At 40.9% G+C, this 22,685-nt stretch overlaps 1 protein-coding gene across 8 annotated transcripts in view; it reads left to right on the top strand.

The window, feature by feature from the left end:
• LOC137381410 (dixin-like) overlaps positions 1–22,685 on the top strand; it is a 156,929-nt gene that overhangs the window by 30,969 nt on the left and 103,275 nt on the right. For 6 of the 8 annotated variants that reach the window (XM_068053965.1, XM_068053961.1, XM_068053964.1 and 3 more), the window contains exon 1: positions 7,492–7,740. The exons of 1 other annotated variant lie outside the window; for it this stretch is intronic. Coding sequence is in view for 6 of the 7 variants with exons in the window: in XM_068053961.1 (XP_067910062.1) it covers positions 7,681–7,740 (60 nt within the window). In the remaining variant the exon portion in view is untranslated. Of the gene's footprint in view, positions 1–7,491; positions 7,741–22,685 lie in introns of those variants that run through there. One more of the 8 variants, XM_068053963.1, reaches the window with a different exon arrangement.

Here is a 22,685-nt window from a genome sequence, read left to right as displayed (position 1 = left end):
GTTCTGGGTACTGCCTGTGTGGAGTTTGCAAGTTCTGCCTGTGACTGCGTGGGTTTCCACCGGATGCTCCGGTTTCCTCCCACAGCCAAAGACTTGCAGGTTGATAGGTAAATTGGCCATTGTAAATTGCCCCTAGTGTAGGTAGGTGGTAGGAGAATGGTAGGGATACGGTAGGGAATATGGGATTAATGTAGGATTAGTATAGATGGGTGATTGTTGGTTGGCACAGACTTGGTGGGCTGAAGGGCCTGTTTCGGTGCTGTATCTCTCTCTATGACAATGACTCTATGATAGACCACTGAAATGGATAAGTTTCAACAGTGGAGCCCTACAAATTCAGTTTATTTAAGATGAATTGTCCTTGATTATAAAAGAAACTTGCTTTTTTTAAAAGGGGTAAGTAATTACAATTATGAGTAGTTAAACAATGTTTCTCCATTAAAAATCCTCTACATATGAGATGATTAGACTGATACTAAAGTTGAAATATTCAGATACTGAGCCCAAAATTGCCTGTGTGGGAGAAGGTGGAACACAGGAAGACCATCTTTGGAGGCAGGAATTTGGGGTAATGCCATTGCTTTGTTTAGTCACCAGGAGGGGAATTTGAGTAAAAAGGAAAGACATTAAGTATAGTTCTTATTTTGCTCACCATAACCAATTAGAAGCATCGAACTCACCCGTAGGGAATGCAGTAATTGTGCATGTCATTTTTAGAATGGGATTTCAGCAGACGTCTGCTAATTGAGACACCCCTCCCCCACCCTGCTCTAATATTGAAGCTAGCCTTCCATGTAGTAGTACACTTCTAATGTGCTGGATTTAGAGTAATTTACAGTTGTCAGTGGGAGCTGTCAGCTGCTTTTGTATTGGCTTTGTTTTAATTTGGATTCCCGGAGACCAGTGTCTCTGAGTCAGCTCATAGCATTTACACTGCTAAATCTGGCTCCTTTTTATTCTAGTGGCAGACCCAGTTTTTCCTTAAATTGGAATCAAAACAGCACCAATATAAAGCCAGTTACTGCCATTTGGTATTGGCGATTTACAGGTTGAGGAGTTAACATCATTTAGAATTTAAAAAGTGGAATTGAAATTGAAATAGAGTTGTGACTACAACAGAAAATTGTAATTATATATGTCTGAATATTTCAACTTTAATATCAGTTCAATCATCTCCTATGTAGAGGATTTTTAATGGAGAACCATTGTTTAACTACAACAGAAAATTGTAATTATATAATGCTTCCCAGCTGAAAGATGTCCTAGAGCATTTTACAGCTTGGGGCATAAAATGGACAGTAGGGAGGAAAGTATGTAGGATGGAACAGAAATCCAGTTGGGTTTTGAAAGCAGTATAGACAAGGTACCTCAACTTTATTTTCCCACCTTTTTCTCCCCTGATATCCTCACCTGTCAAAAATCTATCGTTCTCGATGAAAATTTCAATTGCCTTTTGAGAAAGAAAGTTCCAGATTTCTACCACAAAGAAGGTTTAGTTTGTGAAGTTGGGTGATCAAGTACTGGGAGGAAGGTGGATTGAAGGAATAAGTGCTGGACTTCATGAACAAGATGAACATGATGGCGGAGATGTGAGAAGAGTCATAGAGAGATACACTGAAACAGGCCCTTCGGCCCACCAAGTCTTTGCTGACCATCAACCTCTCATTTATGCTAATCCTACGTTAATCCCATATTTCCCACCACATCCCCACCTTCCCTCAATTCTCCTACCACCTACCTACACTAGGGGCAATTTACAATGGCCAATTTACCTATCAACCTGCAAGTCTTTGACTGTCGGTGGAAACCCACGCGGTCACAAGGAGAACTTGCAAACTCCGCACAGGCAATACTCAGAACCAAACCTGGGTCGCTGGAGCTGTGAAGCTGCGATGCTAACCATTGCGCCACTGTGCCGCCCTCATAGAGAGTCAGAGTTTTACAGAGTCACAGAGATTTACAGCACAGAAACAGGCCCTTCGGCATAACGCGCCTGTGCCGACCATCAAGCACCCGTCCAATCTGATCCCATTTTCCCACGCTTGGCTCGTAGCCTTGTAAGCGAACTTTGAAATAAGGGTGGGGTGCTGGAACAGTTTGGAAGAAGTAATGTACGACAGCTTGAGTTGTAGGGATTGGTCCAAGGCATAGATACTGCTTGAGATAATCTACAGATAACCTTGAATTTGGATACAAAAAAGCCCAGAAATTGAATGTATTTAGAATGTGAAGAGAGGATAGAGGGAACAGGTGGAAGAGGATGAAGGAGATGTTTGGTAATAGAGATTTGGAGTTTAGAGTTGCTTCTACTCGCCAAGGTAATTTTGGAGCAGAAAGCAGATATAGCTAGTGAGAGAGCAAGTTAGATATGGCAATAACTATTAGGCAGGTTGCATGGCAGCCATGTTCAAGTTTATAATCTGCGGATCTGAGGCCATAGATGAGCCAGTTGTATCAAGTGGAGCTATGGTGATGACAGACAGTTTGAGATCGAGAGGGAATGGTGTCATTTAAGGTGCAGGCTGGACAAGTATGTAAGAGGCCAACAAAAATGTCAGTACCATTGCAGATGCCAAGAGGGTCAGGTTGATGAAAGGAAGGAGGGCAAGGAATTCAGAGGAGATAGGGTTGGGGAATTAAGATGGAGGTTGGAATCGCCACGAATAAGTGGTTGCTCAATTCAGACGCTAAGGGAAACAGGAGAGAGGAATTTTCAGTGAGAAAAACCTCTAGCGGTTTGGCTGGACCGTAGGTGAGGTGGAATTTGAAAGGGAGGTGGGCAGAGTAGTAAAGGGGAAGGTGTTCTGAGGTGGGATTTTGAGATGAAATGAGTAGTTTAGAATTGAGCTACATTGCATGTCCTTGGAGATGAAAGGCACTCTTAACTTCAGAGGGCCTGAATTTAATTCTGTGTAAGTGAATGGGTTTTGAGTGGATTAAGATCTCACCCAGAGTATTTAATTGTATGTCAATGCCAGAAATGCATGCAGTTTAAAAGTTACATTTGAGTGTTTTCCCTGCAGTGCTATAAAGATAAATGAGGCAGACTACTCTTAGACCCATCACAAGAAGTGGGCTTTTTAGGAGCCTCTGAGGCAGTAGCACCTAAGCATGAGAGATTAACCTACCAGTACATGGGAGTCTTGCAATTTACACATCATTCTGTATAGACCTTCCCTCCAGTGGGCATATTTTGTTACCATAAATGCAATATTAAGAGGGCAGAGTCCACAGCTCTGGGAGCTGAGACGATTAAGACCCTTTTATATTTCTGGAGTTGTTTGAGTGTCACCACACCAGTCTCCTGGTACTTCGTTCCCTTCTACTCAATGCTATTCTCCATCAGGCAATGATCAGAAGGGGTGCTGGTGGTAAGTGTAGCATGCGTAGGAGGAACAGGTGACGCTGGACCCATAGCTCCCAAAACTCTCCATGCTCAGGTTTTCCTTGTGCCATGTCTGGACCTGTTTTAAAGTAATTGATAGAGATTGAGTTCTATGATGAGTCAACAACTCCATTATTGTTTTATTATGCGACTACCAGGATGACAGAAAATGAACTAGATGGACAGTAGGATTTGCTAGACGAGACAATACCATGCTTGTATGGTGAATCGAGTGACCATTGTGAGCTCTACATAAAGTACATCTGCTTTGCCATTGGAACAAAGTAAGTTGGCAAGGTTATGCTATTAACTGCAACTGACAGTGAAAAATTGCATATTTGCCATTGGTTCTACCTTTCACAATCTCACTGCAAATACAAAAGTTTCTGTAATATAAAAGCTGCTTTAGAAAGTTGTCGTGCATTCTGGTAAACTTGTGTTGCTGTAGTTCAGTCACTTCATCCCTAGCCTCGGGTACCTGAGAGGCCAGAGTAGGTAAAGGGTCTCATGAAGGCAAATGCTGCAGCTTATTTGGTGTAATCAGCTCAGTTTTTCTTAAAGCAGCAATTCTATTTTATATTATTATTAATGAACAAGTTATTTAGCCATGGAAATGCCAGGGGCTGTGCAGTGTTGCTGCATCTGAACTTTGAGCAGCTGTAATCTAACTATCTTTCTGTTCTGTTAAAAGCTTTGTCAAATGTAGAAATTTGAGATTGTAGAAGTGCTTGATTATAGTCTCTTTGACAACTTGCAACCCAGAACCACTATTTCATCAACTAATCAGATTGTAGAACTATATTACTAAAAACAAATTCATTCCACACACACGCAAGCACGCACACACACACACACACACATTATGTAAGTACAATATGGTGCCTTTAATGTAGAAAATGACCCAAGATGCTTTAAAGAGGAGAGACAAAAAAAAAAGGATTGGATGCCAAGCCATGCAGAGAGGGAGAGAGAGAGAGAGAAATTAAGTCTTGGCCCAGCTTTGCCCTTCATGGCCTAAGGCCCTAATGTTACACATCAGACTTCACTGCTGCTGGATCTTGCTGCCAATGCAGGACCAGCAAAGAGACTAGGACTGGCAGGTGGCAGTGAAATGTGACAGTTTCCCAACATAATATAGACTGGAGCCCCAATATTGGTATCATCCAACAATTACAACAATATCATTTTCCTTTTAAGCCAGCCTACTTTTTAACAGGTACTCAGACCTGGAGGCAACAGCAATATTAAAAATAGTAAAAAGTATTACTTTACAATTTCTGCAATGATACAAGTATTGGCGCTTTGTTTTTTCTTATTGGGAGGAGGGCACTTCCCAGGCAGCCAGCATCTCTCTTTGCTCCTCCTGATCTCAGGCAGGTCTCCCCCTCAATACTTGATCTCTCTCTATCATGGCCACCACATATGCTCCCTTCCTATGGATGACCTATTGCTCCATCGCTGTCCCATCATCAGTTCACAGCTTTGTCATTTGGCTGGTTCTTTCTCCGGTGGGGGCAGGGGATGTTGGAAGTTCAGATTAGGACATTACAGTCAGAATTACAGAGAAGTATACAAAATACACCATGATTATGTTTTGCAAGCAGATTGTGCTCAAGGTATTATTTTGTATTGTGCCCAAAACCAAGCCGATATGGTGATATTTGGCAGCAATGGCAAAAGCACATCTGATGCAGTTCTATAATTCCTGGTGTGCCGGATTCATTCTTTATACTGTGGAGAAGATATAACTTATTTTTTTTATTCGTTCATGGGATATGGGCGTTGCTGGCTAGGCCAGCAATTATTGCCCATCTCTAATTGCCCTTGAGAAGGTGGTGGTGAGCTGCCTTCTTGAACTGCTGCAGTCCTTGGGGTGTAGGTACACCATCAGTGCTGTTGGGAAGGGAGTTCCAGGATTTTGATCCAGCGACCGTGAAGGAACGGCAATATAATTCCAAGTCAGGATGGTGTGTGGGCTTGGAGGGGAACTTGCATCTGCTGCCCTTGCCCTTCTAGGTGGCAGAGGTCGCAGGTTTGATGCACTGCATTTGATGCAATATATCCAATAATTTTGGTTTCTGAAAATTTTCATGTATTGATATTCTGGCTGAGACCGTCACTGACGTCAATGGGAGGCATACAGGGCAACAACGAAGAAAGCACATTTCTGCGCTTTATGGATTGCTGACACATCAACCCACTTGTAACCAAAGTCAAAATGGCCAACTTGACAAAAGAACCAGGTCATTTATCTTTGCAACTAAAGACACTTTGCAATTGGAGACACCCAATGAAACTACCTCCCCAATAAGAAATTTAGTGCCTTCAGCGGTACGATTGCTGCATTGTTAATGCTACTAGGCTGTTTTTAGATGGCACAGTTGCTGTAGACAATTTTATAAAATAAGCATACATAACACCAATAATCTCTCTAAACCTTCTTTGTTGTTCACGGCCTATTTATTTCAATGCACGGTGCCTTTAAATTCTTTTGCAGTGGCCGACCACACATAGTATCTTAAAGGGGACATCTTGTGAGTGGTCTGTGTGGTACCTTCATGATTGCTGCACAGCATAGAGGGAACATTGTGTCATGTTGATGTCTGAATGGGCAGAATTAGCATGCATATGTGTCTATTTATTGTTCTCCATGAGTATTAAATTCTGCAACTCTGATTTTTGCCCAAGGGTTGTGTGAAAACAGTGCACACATTATGATTTTTCCTGCAAGTCTTTGATCTTGCTAGGATCTTTTGCTAATAAGCAATTAGATATTCAATCCTTTGCATTAAGACCAGTCTTTCAAATAACACATTATACCAAGGCTCTATCTTCCTGTTCAGGTGGAGGATTGATATTCAAGGGCACCACTGAAAGAAAAACATGGAGTTGTCCTACTGTCTTGGTCAATATTCCTCGGTTCAGTCAACATGAGCAAAACAGTTTATCCAATCATTCATCTCATTGCTAATTGTAAGATTTTGTTGTGTCCAAAATTGCTGCCATGTTTGCCTACATTACATTTACTTGAAGTGCCTTGGGACATTGAGTAATATGTAAGGCACCATATTAATGCTAATTTCTTTTCTTTAAATTTTGGTTCAAACACTAAGCGAAATAGGGGTTTAGAATTTGGCAGCAAACTGGAGTCAGAAACCTTGTTGATTTGGTAGGTTTGTCCATTGCCTCTGCCCATCTCAAGCATTTTCTTTCTAGAAGTTGAGATTTATTTATTTTATTTATTTATTTAGAGATACAGCACTGAAACAGGCCCTTCGGCTCACCGAGTCTGTGCCGACCAACAACCACCCAGTTATACTAACCCTACTGTAATCCCATACTCCCTACCACCTACCTATACTAGGGGCAATCTACAATGGCCAATTTACCTATCACCTGCAAGTCTTTGGCTGTGGGAGGAAACCGGAGCACCCAGCGAAAACCCACGCGGTCACGGAGAACTTGCAAACTCCGCACAGGCAGTACCCAGAATTGAACCCAGGTCCCTGGAGCTGTGAGGCTGCGGTGCTAACCACTGCACCGCCCTTGGTGTTTTTTTGCAAATAGTATTCAAAGGCAGGTTAATTCCATGGGATAGTTGGGATATGAGATCCAGAAGTTCAATGTTTATGTCTTTGAAGAATAAGCATTTAAAAATTTTAATAGTAACCTAACTACTTTTACATTTTGATACAGAAATGCTCATTTACAGTAGCTCAAAGTATTAAAATAGGATTGTGCATCATTTCAATAGCTTGAAGTTAGCTGACACAAAATGAACTAAAGCCGTCTGTTTTCTACACTGATTGTAAGCATGTTCAATTCAGATAACTCATTCCTTTTCAGATGTGAATAATTTACTTCGTCTTTTTTAAGCTTGAAAAACAAAAGGAGCAGGCAGGATTTATGAAATATTTGTTGAAGGAAGCTTTATTTTTGTTTCATTTTTGAAAACTGCTTGAAAACTCACCATCTGTATGGGAGGTTGCCTTTATAGACAGTACCCACCCCCTCATCCTGTAGTGAACTGTCGTCATGACAATTCTGTCATGCCTAGTCCTCCCAAATGTGACTGGTTGGCTGTTGAGCATGCTCAGTCTGTTCCCTCTCCTGCTCTGCAGTCTGATACTCTCATCCTGTTTAAAATGAAGGTAACGGGTTATACATATGGGATAAGAAGAAACTGCCTTCTCTTAGTCTCATAATTTTTTTGGAGGACAAGATCCTCTTTAGTAGGGGTCTGAATTTTTTTTTTTTTACTTGGTCTTCCGCTTGTTCTTGGAACACTAATTAAAATGATTGCCTGCTTAGCCAAAGGAAATTTGCTGGATGTTCTGCAAGAGGGACTCACAGAGGTAAGTAATACTGAAAGTAATGACTGGGATATGCTTGGCCTCAAGCAAGCCAGTTAATCTAGTAACAGCTGTTTTTTGTGGAAAGTACATAGGATGCAGTGTGTTGCATGTAAATGTTCAGTATAGAAAGCTGAAAAAGTCTTTTATTATGAGCTAGAAAGCTGCTGGCTGATGGGATGTGTAGAGTTTCTAGGTTCTAATTATTTACAGTGTTCCATATGGAGCTGATTAAGTGGACTGTATGACCTCAATGTACTGAAGTTTAGTCTTAAATGTATTCTACATGCATGAGTGTTTTACTGATAGTGACTTTATTATAAGTGGAGTTTTTTATGTCATATTAGTATTGAATATTATGTGCAAAGTTACCACCATATTTTACAGTAAATCTTTTCAGAGCATTCAAAGCTATTTTCCCCCCTAAACAAGTAAGTGGCTTCAAAGAAGGGTTTGAAGTGTTATGTTTGGAGTCCATCAATAAATATTTAAATGAAATTGATGTTTTAAGTTTGAAGTTAAATATTTTTTTAAATTGCCAAATTAAGGATGTTACGAACTCAATCATTTTTTGTATTTTTGGGCACAAATTAATAGATTTGCCCAAGCAAAGAAGCTAAAAAAATTAATATTGTTTTGCTTCTCAAATAGTCATAGTATGGGCTGCAAAAGTGTGCTTTGTACTTGTAGATGGCATAACTATTATTACAACAGTACAACACAGTCTCACCAGTGGGAATAGAGGGAAACAATTTTATTTGAACTGCAGAATATGTGAGTGTCTGTAGGGCTGTTGGACATGCTGCGTATATTCACAAAACAAATATATTTAAAAAAAAAATTTTTTTAGTAAGGTGAAATATATGCTGCAAAGAATGCAACAAATTTTAATCTCAAAGAAATCTATCTCTGCAATAGTGAACTCCTTCCTGGAAAAAATAAGGCTTGGAACACTGACCATGGGGTATATCTAATAAGAACTACTACAGTAGGTTTTTCTTTGTTTTGGAGCCCAGGGGGAGGGTTGGGCTACTTATGGACAATTTTGCCTTTGAGTGATTCAATTTGACCGACTGGGGGTTTCATAGGCCAATAACATCAGATTTTGTAACATGGCATACGTAATCTTTATATTCATGTTTATTATTGGATGATGGTGAACATCTGAGACAAAAAGGATTTGAGTGAAAAATTTAAGATGAGTTTGTATGTATATTTTTTAAAATCATTTAATTATGTAGTTTTATTGCATTCAGAAGAACCTGCAGGGTATTTGCAGAAGTTCAGAAAATGTATTGCCAAAATTTCTCTGAAAACTATGTATTTAAACTGCCTTACAAGTAAAAAGAAAGAAAATAAGTTATTATAGCACCTTTCACAATCTCAGGATGTCCCAAAGCGCTTTACAGTCGACGAAGTACTTATGAAGTGTAGTCACTGTCATAATGTAGGAAATGAGGCATCTAATTTGACACCCAAAACAACAATGAAGTAAATGGCCAAGACATCTGTTTTAGGTGTCAGTTGAGGGTTGTGCACGACTCCAGGAGCACTCCCTTGCTCTTTGAATAGAGACTCATGATTCTTCTATGCTTACCCGAGAGGGTAGACAGGGCCTCGGTTTAAACTCTCACCCAAAAGACGACACCCCCAAAACTCCCTGAGTACTGCATGGAGTTGTCTGCATAGATTATTTGCTTTTGTTTCTGGACCTTGTGTCTCACAGCTGACAATCCTCCAGATTAAAATATGCTCACTGAATAAAGTTACCATAAGAAACTTGGATTTATATGACCAGGAATTATCAACATGCCAGCTATCACTATTCTACTTCTGAATCACATTCTGCTTGTAGATATGCTAAAAGAAAGACATTCCTAACCAAAAACTGCCTCAAGGTAGAATCTGGGCCTTTGACATGGGTGGAATTTTAATTTTTTTCTTCTTTTCAGGCTGGTAATGATTAAACAGCAAAGCTTTATAAATTAAAACCACATGCTACTTTTGAGTTGTCCACTGCTCACTGTTGCAATTGTTTTAAAGGTAATTAAATGTCTATATTCTGAGACTGCAGCTTTAAAGAGTCCCATGCGAACACATTAGGTACAATTAAAAACTTTAAAGCTGTTATCACAAAAGTTTCTTTCTTCAAAAGCAAAACTCGGGTTTAAAGACCACTGGATATTATTCGTATAAGCTGTTGTGTCAATTTGACCTCACCATATTTTTTTTTGCAGCAATCGAAAGAACATGTTATATACACAGAGAGCAAGAGAAAGAGAGACAGCAGTATATTATTAAAATCACAAGCTCAATCACCAGTCTGTGCTGAGTTAGTTGATCTCAGCTGGGGCAGTAGTAGGAATGTAGCAATTAGCTTCCATGCCCCAGTCTGGAATCATACAGCACAGAAAGAGGCCATTCAGCCTGTTGTGCCTATGCCGGCTCTTTGAAAGAGCTATCTAATTAATCTCATTCCCTTGCTCTGTAAATTTTTCCTGTTGAAGTATATAGTTTAGTCTAATGATGCAAACACCAAAGTTGAGGTGGAGTTTCAGGAAAACCTGAATTTACGAACTAAGTGAGATATTTAAACTAGTACACAGACTTTTATAGTGATATTGCATGGGCCACAGAAATGTATGTAATGTCACAGGCAAAGCCAATTCAAAGAAAACCAGTATAACCCTCATAGATATAGGAATTTTGCTTTGTAATCTCACGACTGCTATAGGTTATCAGGTAGCGTAACAGATATTACTATTTTATATGTTTGAATAACGTAATTCAATGTCAGAGACCAATGTATTTGCTCCAACTAATGAACTTTTTTCACAGTTAAAACTGATGTGTTGTCCTCAATTCATTATGCAGTGTTGGTTAATGATAAACACCCACATGGTAAATGTGTTGAAATACTGCTGTACTTTAATTTGTGAAATACAAGGCACTGACTTATAAATCGGTTTATATCGTGCGGAATAGCTTGCACATATATATTTATGGATTATCCCTACCGTGTCAGTTTATGACCACCTATTTGACCTCTGCAAATAATAACACCTATACTGCTACAGTTAGTATAGAATGATCAAGGATTGTTATTGAATTGGTTTTGACTTACCTAAATTTAAGACTAAATAAGAACATAGGAACCTAGGAAATAGGAGCAGGAGTAGACGATATGGCCTCTCGAGCCTGCTCCACCATTCAATAAAATCATCGCTGATATAATCTTGGCCATAAGTCCACTTAACAGGCCTTTCCTGCCTGTTCCCCATAACCCTTGACTCCCCTATAATTCAAAAATCTGTCTTTCTCAGCCTTGAATGCATTCAATGACCCAGCCTCCACTGCTGTCTGAGGTAAAGAATTCCAAAGGTACACAATCCTCTGAGAGAATAAATTCCTTCTCATCTTTCTTTCCAACCATCTTTTTGCAATTACATGGTTTTACTCACTGCATTTTTAATTTTAAAAAATGGCTGCCATCAATCTCCGGCAAGTGAACTACACAGTTGAGTAGTCCCTTCATAATGAAGAACCAGGGATGTGTGACTGCTGCAGTATAGCAATATTAGGAAAACTTGAGGTCAGGTTCTAATTGAGGGGATTCAGTGCACTTTCTGTATCCTACAGTCAAAGCTATTAATAGGAACACCATGAGGTAAGTAAAATGTTCCATTTATACATCAGATGTTTAATAAGGAATGTGGAGTTGACAAGAAGGTGTAGTAATGTCAGGTACTGACCTTGCATCTCTGGAATTAGTTCAGACTAATATGATAAAAGTCTTCTCTATCTGTTGGTTATTTAAAATTTGTTTGCAAAGGCTAAATTCAGTTCCTTGCGGCACTAATTTGGCACTAACAACAACTACAGCAATATCTATACACCTTTAATGTAATAATAGTAAAAAGGCACTTCAAAGGAGCAATATAAAACAAAGTATGACACCAAAAGGAGATATTGGGTCTGATGACCAAAAGATTGGTCAAAGAGGTAGGTTTTAAGGAGTGTCTTAAAGGAGAAAAGTGAGGTGAAGAGGTAGAGGGAGGGTATTCCAGAGCTTGGGGCATGGACAACTGAAGACGTAGCCATCAGTGGTGGAGCGATTAAAATCAGGGATGCACAAGAGGCCAGAATTAAAGGAACGTTGATATCTTGGTTGTGGGGCTGGAGGAGATTGCAGAGATAGGGAGGGGCGAGGCCATGAAGGGATTTGAAACAAAGTGTAAAAACTATTTTTTGGAGCAGAGTAGAGAGAGATTTGTTTTGCAACCAACTTAACCATGTTGCACTTGGCCTGGGAATACTTCATGCTGAAATTTGAGTTCCTGAACTGGAGAAGTTTTCAATTTTCTAGTGCTGACATACCTCGCTTTGAGCAGAAAAATCCTGTTTCTTTTTTAAAAATAAACAGCTTAGTGTACAGATTACCAGATGTTGTAAAGGAAGGTGGTTTAACACTTATTGGGTCTCTCAATCAGCTTGTTGCCACTTTTTATGCTTTAAAACTTTTTTTTATTGGATCTCAAATTTTCTTGGGTTGTGCCATTTGGTGTAGCAGTCAGCTGCTACGAGGTGCATGATAACCGCCAAAGGTTACTCTTTTTTTTTTCTCTCCTTTTATGAGGGAGCTGCTGAACAATGGCCAGCCTTCTCTGCACAATGAAGATGGCTAGGATTGTGTGAGATCAAACTGACAGCTTTGCTTCTGCTCTACCTTTAACAACAGCTTCAAAATAGATATCTTGTACAGAAGATCATGGGAGCCTGCTACAGTAATGTCATGAATATTCTGTGGCATAACAATAGAGCAGAATATGGTGATATACATGGTGTTTATCAAGTCCTTGTGCAACTTTAATAATGGTGTACACATGATGCAAGCAAACTGTAAATGTCATATGAAAACATAATTCATAATTTTTTAATGTTATGGACTTCAGTTCTGCTAGACATAACGCAGTTCACCTTTTCTTTTACTGTCGCCATTTTCAATCAGTTTCTGCATCTGAAATAAAATGAGCGAACATTAACACAGCATTAACAACATTAACACTAAAAAGACTTCATGAATTATGCTTTCGTATGCTGTTTACTGTTATCTTTTGATGTACGCACGATGGAAGCAATTAAAGTTTACAGTTGCAGAAGGGCTTTGAAAAATACCCTGTAAATGCAGAATGTGCATTTTCTAACTAGGTCTCTAACTAGGAACAAAGGTTGACTGAGTGACAGGAATAAGCACAAAAGAAAAATGCAAATTGCTGTACAGTACATCTGTCATGCAGGCCCCCACCTGCAAAGAATGAGGCACATTGGTTTTGTCGTATGAACAATGATTTTTAACTGTTGCTGGAGCAAGGAAATGTCTTGTTGAACAGATCAGCCGTGGCTGGAAAAAACATTTGCATGCTGACAGATGGTGCTTGTGTAGATAAAGGACCATTCCCTGACTCAATCAACCCACGATGGATGTTGATCACCGGATAGTGATGGGTGACGAAGTGCATTCCAGGGCCAACTGAGGTGATGCAATCCACAGGGGCCAGGACTGGTTGGACCATCTGGTCACATGACTAACTGGCTGTTCCTGGGTTTTTTGAACTAGCCACAGAGAGTTTGAACTGAGAAAGACTGTTTACTCCTGGACTGAGAAGATCTCTCCTGTCTGCTCCCATTGCTTTCTCACAAGCCTCTAAATCCACTGAAGACACATGAACCCCAAGAGAGAAAAGTCTCCTACAGCAAACAAGATTTAAGAAGAATACTGGGCCCCAGTGAAAAGCAAGATCTACCTACAATCAAGGATTCTACAGTGAGCTTGAAAAACCATAGCAAAAATTCTTCAGATATTGCCTCAAACTTTTTCACTTTATTTTTCTTCTGCACTTTTCTATCACTATTTGCATGTGTGTATCATGTATACTTGCTAGCCTGGGCGTGTCGTGTACCCGTAGGCGTCAACCAAATTAGAGTTTAAGTTCAAGTTTAATAAATTTCAGTTTTCTTCTTTAAACTTAAGAAAACCTGTTTGTGCTGGTTTCTTTGCTTTATAATTGGAAAGCAGTGAACAAAGATTCACCAAGGGGGAGCTAAAAAAAAGTGTGTTTAAAATTAAAGTCTGTTACGTTAAGACCAGGTGAAGGCTGAGAGGGTCCCCTAGACACTTTTCTGACCTGGTCATAACAACCTCAAAAGAGAAAGGACGGGTGAATATTTTGGATTTAGACCCTTGCCAGTTTTCATGACGTATAGGCCATCTATACCCAATATAGGGTCTATACCAAAATATGAATCTATCTTTTCTCTTTTCAGATGCTAATAGACTTGCTACATATTTCCACCATGGTCTGTTTTGATATTTAGGTTTTTAGTATTTGAGGTTTTACCTTTTTACAAGCAACTTGTACCTATCTCCATGACATTTAGGATTCTGTGTCCACGCAGTGGATTACACTTCCACTTTAAACAAAATACTATTTCCCTCTAAATGGCTAAGTAAGTCGAAGCAATACATTGTGTGATGTTGGGTTGTAGAGAATGGGAAGATCCTAATATTTATCCTTGATATATATAGTTAGTCCATTTCAACTGGGGAAGCAATAGGTGTGCCACAAATAATATTAGTAAGGATTCTCCTTCCTGATTGCTGTACTGTCATCTTGCCTGGCAGTGTGTCGTTGCTGTGTGAGGATAGGATTAGGCTCAGTTGTGGTGGCCCCGATAGTTGTATCGCGTTATAATGGACCATTTTGCTAAAAATAATTATCAGCTAGTCCAACTAAACCACAAATGTTCCACTCTCTAGTTTCTGAATGTCATGTGGGAGGCTTACATGACCTATGAACCTTGCAACAACTGAGAAATGATCAGTAAAATGGACAGATGGGCATAGTCAGCAACTTTTAGTATGTTGCATTGATTCCTTTTATTATTTTACAGTGTAAAGCCTTTCCAGTTTTCCCCTTGCTTTCCCACTTGTCTATGATCAGTATTTAAAGGTTATGCTGTAGAATGACTGCAAATGTATTTCAGAAATTTTTTTTTACAAAACGCAGGCTGCACATTTATTTGTTTTACTTCATGCCAGTGTTAGTTTCATTGGGTGCAAGGCACGAAGGCCAGTTGGGAGTTTTTCGTTTTCAGTTACACAACTTGATGCGGTGTGACACATACTGAATCAATGAATCCTTTCAAGAAAGAAAGCCCATATCCCCACATGCACATTCCAGTTCTGACACCCTGTTGCTTCTTATTCCCTGCTTCTTCTGCTTCACTATTCACTGCTCTTTTAGCCATCCCACTTCTACACTATGGTATTCTCCTCCTAGATCCCTCTGTTTTGCCACTTCTGTCCATCCTTACAAGAACCTCATCAAAGCACCTTTTGTTTGACCGTCCCCTTGCCCCCTTTCAACTTTATCCATTTTCCCTGCTGCTCAACTTCCACTGTTTTTCCTCCTCATTCTAAAGCTCATTGGTGTGTCCGCCTGTACGTAAAGAGTGCTATGGAAATGTGATGTTGTTTTTGCATGATTTTATTTGCATTGAGGACAGACATGGCAGTCAGGTGCTTTGCAAAGGATAGAAGCAGTACCTACAAGGAAAAAAACAGTTGTCTGAGTTTGTGTTGCATAGGCTTATGGGAGTCAGGCAGGAAATTAGGGCTGGCAGTGCACTGAGAGCAGCGGCCTTCTGACATGGATTTTTTTCCCCCTCAATTATGTACATCTCAATTAAGTCGCCCCTCAGCCTCCTCTGTTCTGAGGAAAACAACCTTAGCCTATTCAATCTTTCCTCATAGCTGCAACTTTCAAGCCCTGGCAACATTCTTGTAAATATCCTCTGTACTCTCTCCAGAGCAGTTATATCCTTCTTGTAATGTGGTGACCAGAACTGTATGCGATACTCCAGCTGTGGCCTAACCAGCCTTTTATACAGTTCCAGCAATACATCCCTGCTTTTGTATTCTGTACCTCTGACAATAAAGGAAAGCACTCTATCTGCCTGTCCTGCCACTTTTAGGGACCTATGGACATGCACTCCAAGGTCTCTAACTTCTACCCCTCTCAATATCCTCCTGTTCATTGTGTATTCCCTCGCTTTATTTGCCCTCCACAAATGTATTACCTCACTTCTCTGGATTGAATTCCATTTGCCACTTTTCCACCCACTCAATCAAACCATTGATATCATTCTGGAGTCTAGAGCTATCCTCTTTACTATCAACTACACGGCCAATTTTTGTGTCATCAGCAAATTTCCCAATCATGTCTCCCGCATTTAAGTTCAAATCATTAATATATACCACAAACAACACTGAGCCCTGTGGAACGCCACTGGAAACAGCTTTCCATTCACAAAAACATCCGTCGACTAATACCTTTTGTTTCCTGTCACTGAGCTGATTTTGGATCCAACCTGCCATTTTCCCCTGTATCCCATGGGCTTTCATTTTCCTGACCAGTCTGCCAAAATCCATGCAGACCACATCCACTGCACTATCCTCATCAATCCTCCTTGTTTCTTCCTCAAAAAACTCAATCAAGTTAGTAAGACATGACCTTCCCTTAACAAATCCATCCCTGATTAATCTGTGCCTTTCAAAGTGGCAGTTTATCCTGTCCCTCAGAATTGATCACAAAATAAATCTATCTCCCTCTCCCACCCCCCACCCCCTCAAAAAAACATTTTTGGCAGACTCGACCTTTAAACCCCAAACTTTGAACTCTTTGCCCTTCAACCTCTTCCCACCATCCCCACAGTCAATAAATGTTTTTCCCGCTCCTCCACCCCTCACGCCCTGAATTTTATTCCTTCCCCCTCCCCACCAGGCTCTCGCCTGGGAATTCATGTAAATATGCAGATGACGGGCCTGCCACCAGGGGGGGGGGGCCGCACCGAGGTCCCCGTTTCCCCCCCCCCCCCCCACCGCCAGTAATATGCGGCTGGCCCTTCTAGACGTTCCGGGTCGAGGTAGGCCTCTCCCCACAGAATTTTACCAGCCCCACTGTCGCGATCCACAGGATTGAGGGGCTGGTAAAATTCAGCCCATAGGGTTAAGGCCACAATCAGATCAGCCATGATCTTATTAAATCAGGTGCTGAATTTCTTATCCTTTTATAAGGAAGACAGTTCTTTCCAGCAGAGCACCATTCACAATTACAGACTATACCAGTGCATCAAGTGCTCTGAAGAAGAATAACCAGAAATTAAACATTGAAAATACACCTATAAAACTTCTCCCTGATCCATAAAGTTTAAATGACCAAAATCTCCAGGATATATAACTGACATTACAATCTACATTATTCAACCATGAACAGTTACAACCTATAGATGATATTTCACTGTTCCTTGAAACATTGGAACCACAGTGCGCCATAGAGTTTTTTTTCTCATCTGTGCTTGTAATTTTTCCACTTAACCTTCAGTCCTGTTCTTAAGCAGATATTCACCCAGTTTTTGCTTTATTTATTTTTATTTTTATTTAGAGATACAGCACTGAAACAGGCCCTTCGGCCCACCGAGTCTGTGCCGACCAACAACTACCCATTTATACTAATCCTACATTAACCCCATATTCTCTACCACATCCCCACCATTCTCCTACCACCTACCTACACTAGGGGCAGTTTACAATGGCCAATTTACCTATCAACCTGCAAGTCTTTGGAGGTGGGAGGAAACCGGAGCACCCAGCGGAAACCCACGCAGACACAGGGAGAACTTGCAAACTCCGCACAGGCAGTACCCAGAACTGAACCCAGGTCGCTGGAGCTGTGAGACTGCGGTGCTAATCACTGCGCCACTGTGTCGCCGAAAAAACTATTCTTCCAGATGTTTTTTTTTTTACCTCTTCTGAAAGCACTGACTTTTACTGAGGTTTTGTTTCATAGGTATTGGCAGTAGCCCAGGACCTCAACACAGTGATCACCTAGTTGGTGAATGCCAGCAGGCTATTTAACTGCAGAGGTATCACTGCTAAGCTTGAGCATGTTCCCAGCATGCGTCAATAATCAGGCGAGGGGACCCTAATTCACCACCTTTTTCACCACCTTGAGGGTGCTGATTTTATTGTAGTGCCCTAACTCTCAATTTGTCCCCCTGACTGTTCTGTTCTCGTCTTGTTGGGGTAACGTTGCACCAACAAACCTCCTCTCCCTCCCCCCCATTAACCTGCTCAGGTGGTCATTGTTCATGGGTAAGCCTGGACAATGAGCTATTTGACTGTGGAGGACATCACAACTGAGCAGGATCCTCTTGTCACCAGATATACCTACATAAGCCCTTTCCAAAAGGACAGCTACCAGAAGGGGGAACCCTGCTTAATTTTCACTCTGTCTAATGCCAAGGCTAATTAGTGGCTCCCCAGCTGCTACCCTGACCAAGATCAGCTAACTCACCACAGACCTGAAAATGGATCTTTCTGCTCTGTATCGCTCCATGTTATTTTGCCCATGTATTTTATTCAATAGGCCATTAGGGGAGCCTCAAGCACATAGCTAATGAAAGAAACTAAAAGAATTACTTTTTAAGAACTCCAGGATGCATGTGATTTACTTGCTTTATACATTTGCCAGATGTGATTCTAAAATAGTAGCTGTTAGGGTACAAGCAATGCTGTTAGAAAGCAAGCAAATAATGAGAACAGTTAATTTTGTACTGTAGAATATCCAAGTTTAATGAAAAAGTAACTGAGTGCACTTCTGTGAATCTAAAAGCAGGCATTCAAAACAACACCTTGCATTTATAATTCTGCCTGTAACATAGAAAAATGACCCATGGTGCTTCACAGAGTAGTAATCACAAAAAAATGGATGTCAAGCCAAAGAAGAGGATATTCAGAGGGAGAGATGTGTTTTAAGGAGGCTTTAAAGAAGGCAAGGGAGGTGGAGAGGCAGGTCAGTTTATGGAGAGAATTCCAGAGTGTTCAAGGCATTGAAGTTGAAGGGAGGGGGAATGTGCAAAAGGTTTGTTAAATGAATAGAGATAAGGAAGGGGAAACCATGAAGACACTTAAACACTAGTATGAGAATTTTAAATTGGGGGACCAGGCCAGTTTTACTCACTATAGATGGTTCCTGTAAATGTAGTACTGGTAATGACAAACTTAGTGTACAATTGTGAAATTCAATCCTTATATTGATTAAAACAGAAGTCACTCTGTTTCAGAGAAAACCGGCTGTGCTCAGTAACCCTCAGGTCAGCCAGACTGCTCTCTCAGTGTAATCTAATATGAATGGTGCAGCTATTGTATTTCTGTTTGAGGCCCTGGTCTGGGAGCTCCCATCTGGTCAGTCATAAAGAGGGGTGGGGGTGACCCAGGGTGCTTTACAGCTGTGTCAGACTCTCACTTAGCCTGAATTTTTCACAGTTGCTAAGCTGGAGTGACTTCAGGAATGCTGGCAGCTGTCAAATGAAGGAAGTTATGATCAATATGTACTATTAATTTATGTGCAGTGCTATGAAAGCCCATTTCAAAATATTTCTCATATAGGGCACACACATTTTTACTGCAAGGACATTTGTTGGTTTTATAGAACAATGGGTGTCTCATCGATCATTGTTTCATGTGGAAACTAATCCAAAGACTCATTCTGTACTGCTGTGTCATCTAAAAGTGGCAACAGCTACCTATGCGGAGTGTGCATTCTCTAACCTGTTACAGTATATGAAATAAAGTTTACAGTATAATGTAAAATAACCTATTCACTATGTCTATATTTTAGCCCTAATACTGAAAAGAACAACTTAATTTAGTCAAAATTTACTGTTGAAGTGGTAATAAGTTGGCACAGATTTTTGTGAATGAAATGTTTTATAGAGATTTGCTAATAGTGTTTTATCTAAATTTTTCATTGTTAACATGACAAACATATGAATGTTGTGAGCTTTGGGGAAGTCATTTGCAACCTTATCTAAGTTAATCCCTACTAATCAGCACACCAGCAAATTGCAAACAATCTAGTATCAACAAGCGCATGGGTAAGGCTTCCACTGCTATGTCCAGACTGGCCAAGAGAGTGTGGGAAAATGGCGCACTGACACGGAACACAAAAGTCCGAGTGTATCAGGCCTGTGTCCTCAGTACCTTGCTCTACGGCAGCGAGGCCTGGACAACGTATGCCAGCCAAGAGAGACGTCTCAATTCATTTCATCTTCGCTGCCTTCGGAGAATACTTGGCATCAGGTGGCAGGACTATATCTCCAACACAGAAGTCCTTGAAGCGGCCAACACCCCCAGCTTATACACACTACTGAGTCAGCGGCGCTTGAGATGGCTTGGCCATGTGAGCCGCATGGAAGATGGCAGGATCCCCAAAGACACATTGTACAGCGAGCTCGCCACTGGTATCAGACCCACCGGCCGTCCATGTCTCCGCTATAAAGACGTCTGCAAACGCGACATGAAATCGTGTCACATTGATCACAAGTCGTGGGAGTCAGTTGCCAGCATTCGCCAGAGCTGGCGGGCAGCCATAAAGACAGGGCTAAATTGTGGCGAGTCGAAGAGACTTAGTAGTTGGCAGGAAAAAAGACAGAGGCGCAAGGGGAGAGCCAACTGTGCAACAGCCCCGACAAACAAATTTCTCTGCAGCACCTGTGGAAGAGCCTGTCACTCCAGAATTGGCCTTTAAAGCCACTCCAGGCGCTGCTTCACAAACCACTGACCACCTCCAGGCGCGTATCCATTGTCTCTCGAGATAAGGAGGCCCAAAAGAAAGAAGTATTCAATCACCAGTGTGCTCGGGCCCTATTTACAAGATTGCTGATCTATTGATCTATCGTAAGCCTACCTTCACTGGTCAATGTATATGTTGGGATTCCTACACTTCCATGCGCTGTAAGATTGGCCTTATTGGCAATCTTGTAAATGGGGCTTGAACTATTTACTCACTGTCCAAGCTTGACGCCGAAATAGGGCGCAAGAAAGCTATCCTGCAGGATAATGGCAACCCTGATCAGATCATTGTGTATTGTGCATACTCACGAATGGGCCTAAGGCCGCCACTTTCGGACTAGAAAAGTGCCCCGTCTACCTCAAATTACCCTGGAAGGGTAAGGTATCTCAAGAATTTGAGCAACAAGTAAAGCTAGCTGTTTCACACTGCTATTATGTAGTAGCAACAGTTTCCACTAATAGGATGCTGCCATCAAACCAAAAAGACGTTCTGCCTACCACACAAATAAGTAATGTGGCATACGAATTCCAGTGTTGGTGCGATGCTAGGTTCGTAGGCCGTACTCCCCAACGACTGGTGGATCGTGTCAAACAGCACGTCCCTTTGGCTGGTCGCAATAGACGAGAGTACTAACAGTACTCAACCGTACTTGCAAAACTCAGAACACAATGTCTAACGCTCGATATGATTCCGCGATTGGACAGCACTTCCTGAATAATGCTGAGTCTGCTAAGAATTAGACTAACAACCAATTTAATATTCAGTCAGGCTCGTAATGTGGCTCTCTTATGCTTACTAGAAGCTACATATATTCATATGCAGGGACCCGTTCTCTGCAGGCAAAAGGAACATGTCCAGGTGTTGTGCCTTTTTTGAATTAAACAAAGTGTGGGGAACAATAGTTCCCAGGTGCATTCTCCATGGCAATGCCTTGACCAATCAACATCTTTTTTCTTGCGCTGTATAAATTGTTGTTCCCTTTTGAAATTTGGCATTCTTGCATCTGTTCTGATGAGCGTAAGAGGAAAAGCTTCGACAGCATGTCTCTTTTTCAGCAATACTCAAGTTCTGTACAACGAAGCATCTATACCCTACATTATTGGGTTATCAATTCTCTCATATACATATGCAGTTGCTGTTGAAATTTACAGCAGCAGCTCAAATGAAAATAAAACATTGCTCAAAATACCACATGAGTGCTATAAACTGAGATTTGCATAAAATGGAAGTGAAGACTATCTCTTGTCAACTTTAATGTTGAGTTTGATCTATTGAATTTGTTAATTGTGGTGCTTGTTTCTCTTTTATTCCTTCAGTTCCTGATTTTGTTTTCTATGGAGGTGCTGGCCTTTGCTCAGTAGCAGTTGTATCGCCTCTGAGCTAGAAGGTTTTGGGTTCAAGCCCCACTCCAGAGGCATGAGCACATAATCTAGGTTTGACAGTGCAGTGCAATACTGAGGGAGAGTTGTGCTGTTGGAAGTGCTGCCTTTTTGATGTGATTTTAAAGCTTAGGTGGGAATAAAAGATCTGGGCAACATTTATTCTTCATCATGCGACGGAAAACCCACATGCCAAATGGAAAATAATTTTGTTGTATGAAACAGAACTTTTTACTGGACATTATCACAACTTTAAAAAAAAACAGAACAGTTAAAGATGACTACACACAATTTGCATGAGAAGAAAGAAGGCTGGCTGGGAGACGGAAGTAAATTAGTCAGTCTAGCTAGAACAATGGGGGTGCTCCCTGATGATACAATTAACGAGAATGGTTGGTTTTGTCAATAGTAGTGATCAAAAGCAATCAACACTCTTTGACTTTGAAAGAGCCAGCGCCCCCCCCCCGCCCCAAACAAAAAAACCGGGTATGTCTGAAGAACTTTTAATCTCAAACAACCTTCCAGAAACTTCTGTTTTCAAACAGAGGTGGTCGCATGACATACCTGCTAGTGTAACACTGAGTTTTGTGAATTGTGCCTCAGCAATAAAAGAGACAGTGACTGAATGCGAAGAAACACGTGCACATGACCCCAGCAAGGGAGACTTTAACCTCAACTCAAGGCATTGAAACTCAGTATTTGAATTCCATTTATTATGGACCTTACTTCAACCTCCCAATTTTATCTTTTCCCCTCTGTATCTTTTTGTGTGTGTGTGGTATGAATGTCAGCGTGGATGTGTCGCGTATATTAGTAATTTTAAACGGTTTGGAGTGATAAGGTTAATAAACTTGCATCTTTCTTGTTTAAACTC

Source organism: Heterodontus francisci, chromosome 22 (assembly GCF_036365525.1).
Source record: "Heterodontus francisci isolate sHetFra1 chromosome 22, sHetFra1.hap1, whole genome shotgun sequence".
Lineage (NCBI taxonomy): Eukaryota > Metazoa > Chordata > Chondrichthyes > Heterodontiformes > Heterodontidae > Heterodontus > Heterodontus francisci.
The sequence above is the reverse complement of the archived record's forward strand: the minus strand, read 5'-3'. Positions and strand labels throughout refer to the sequence as shown.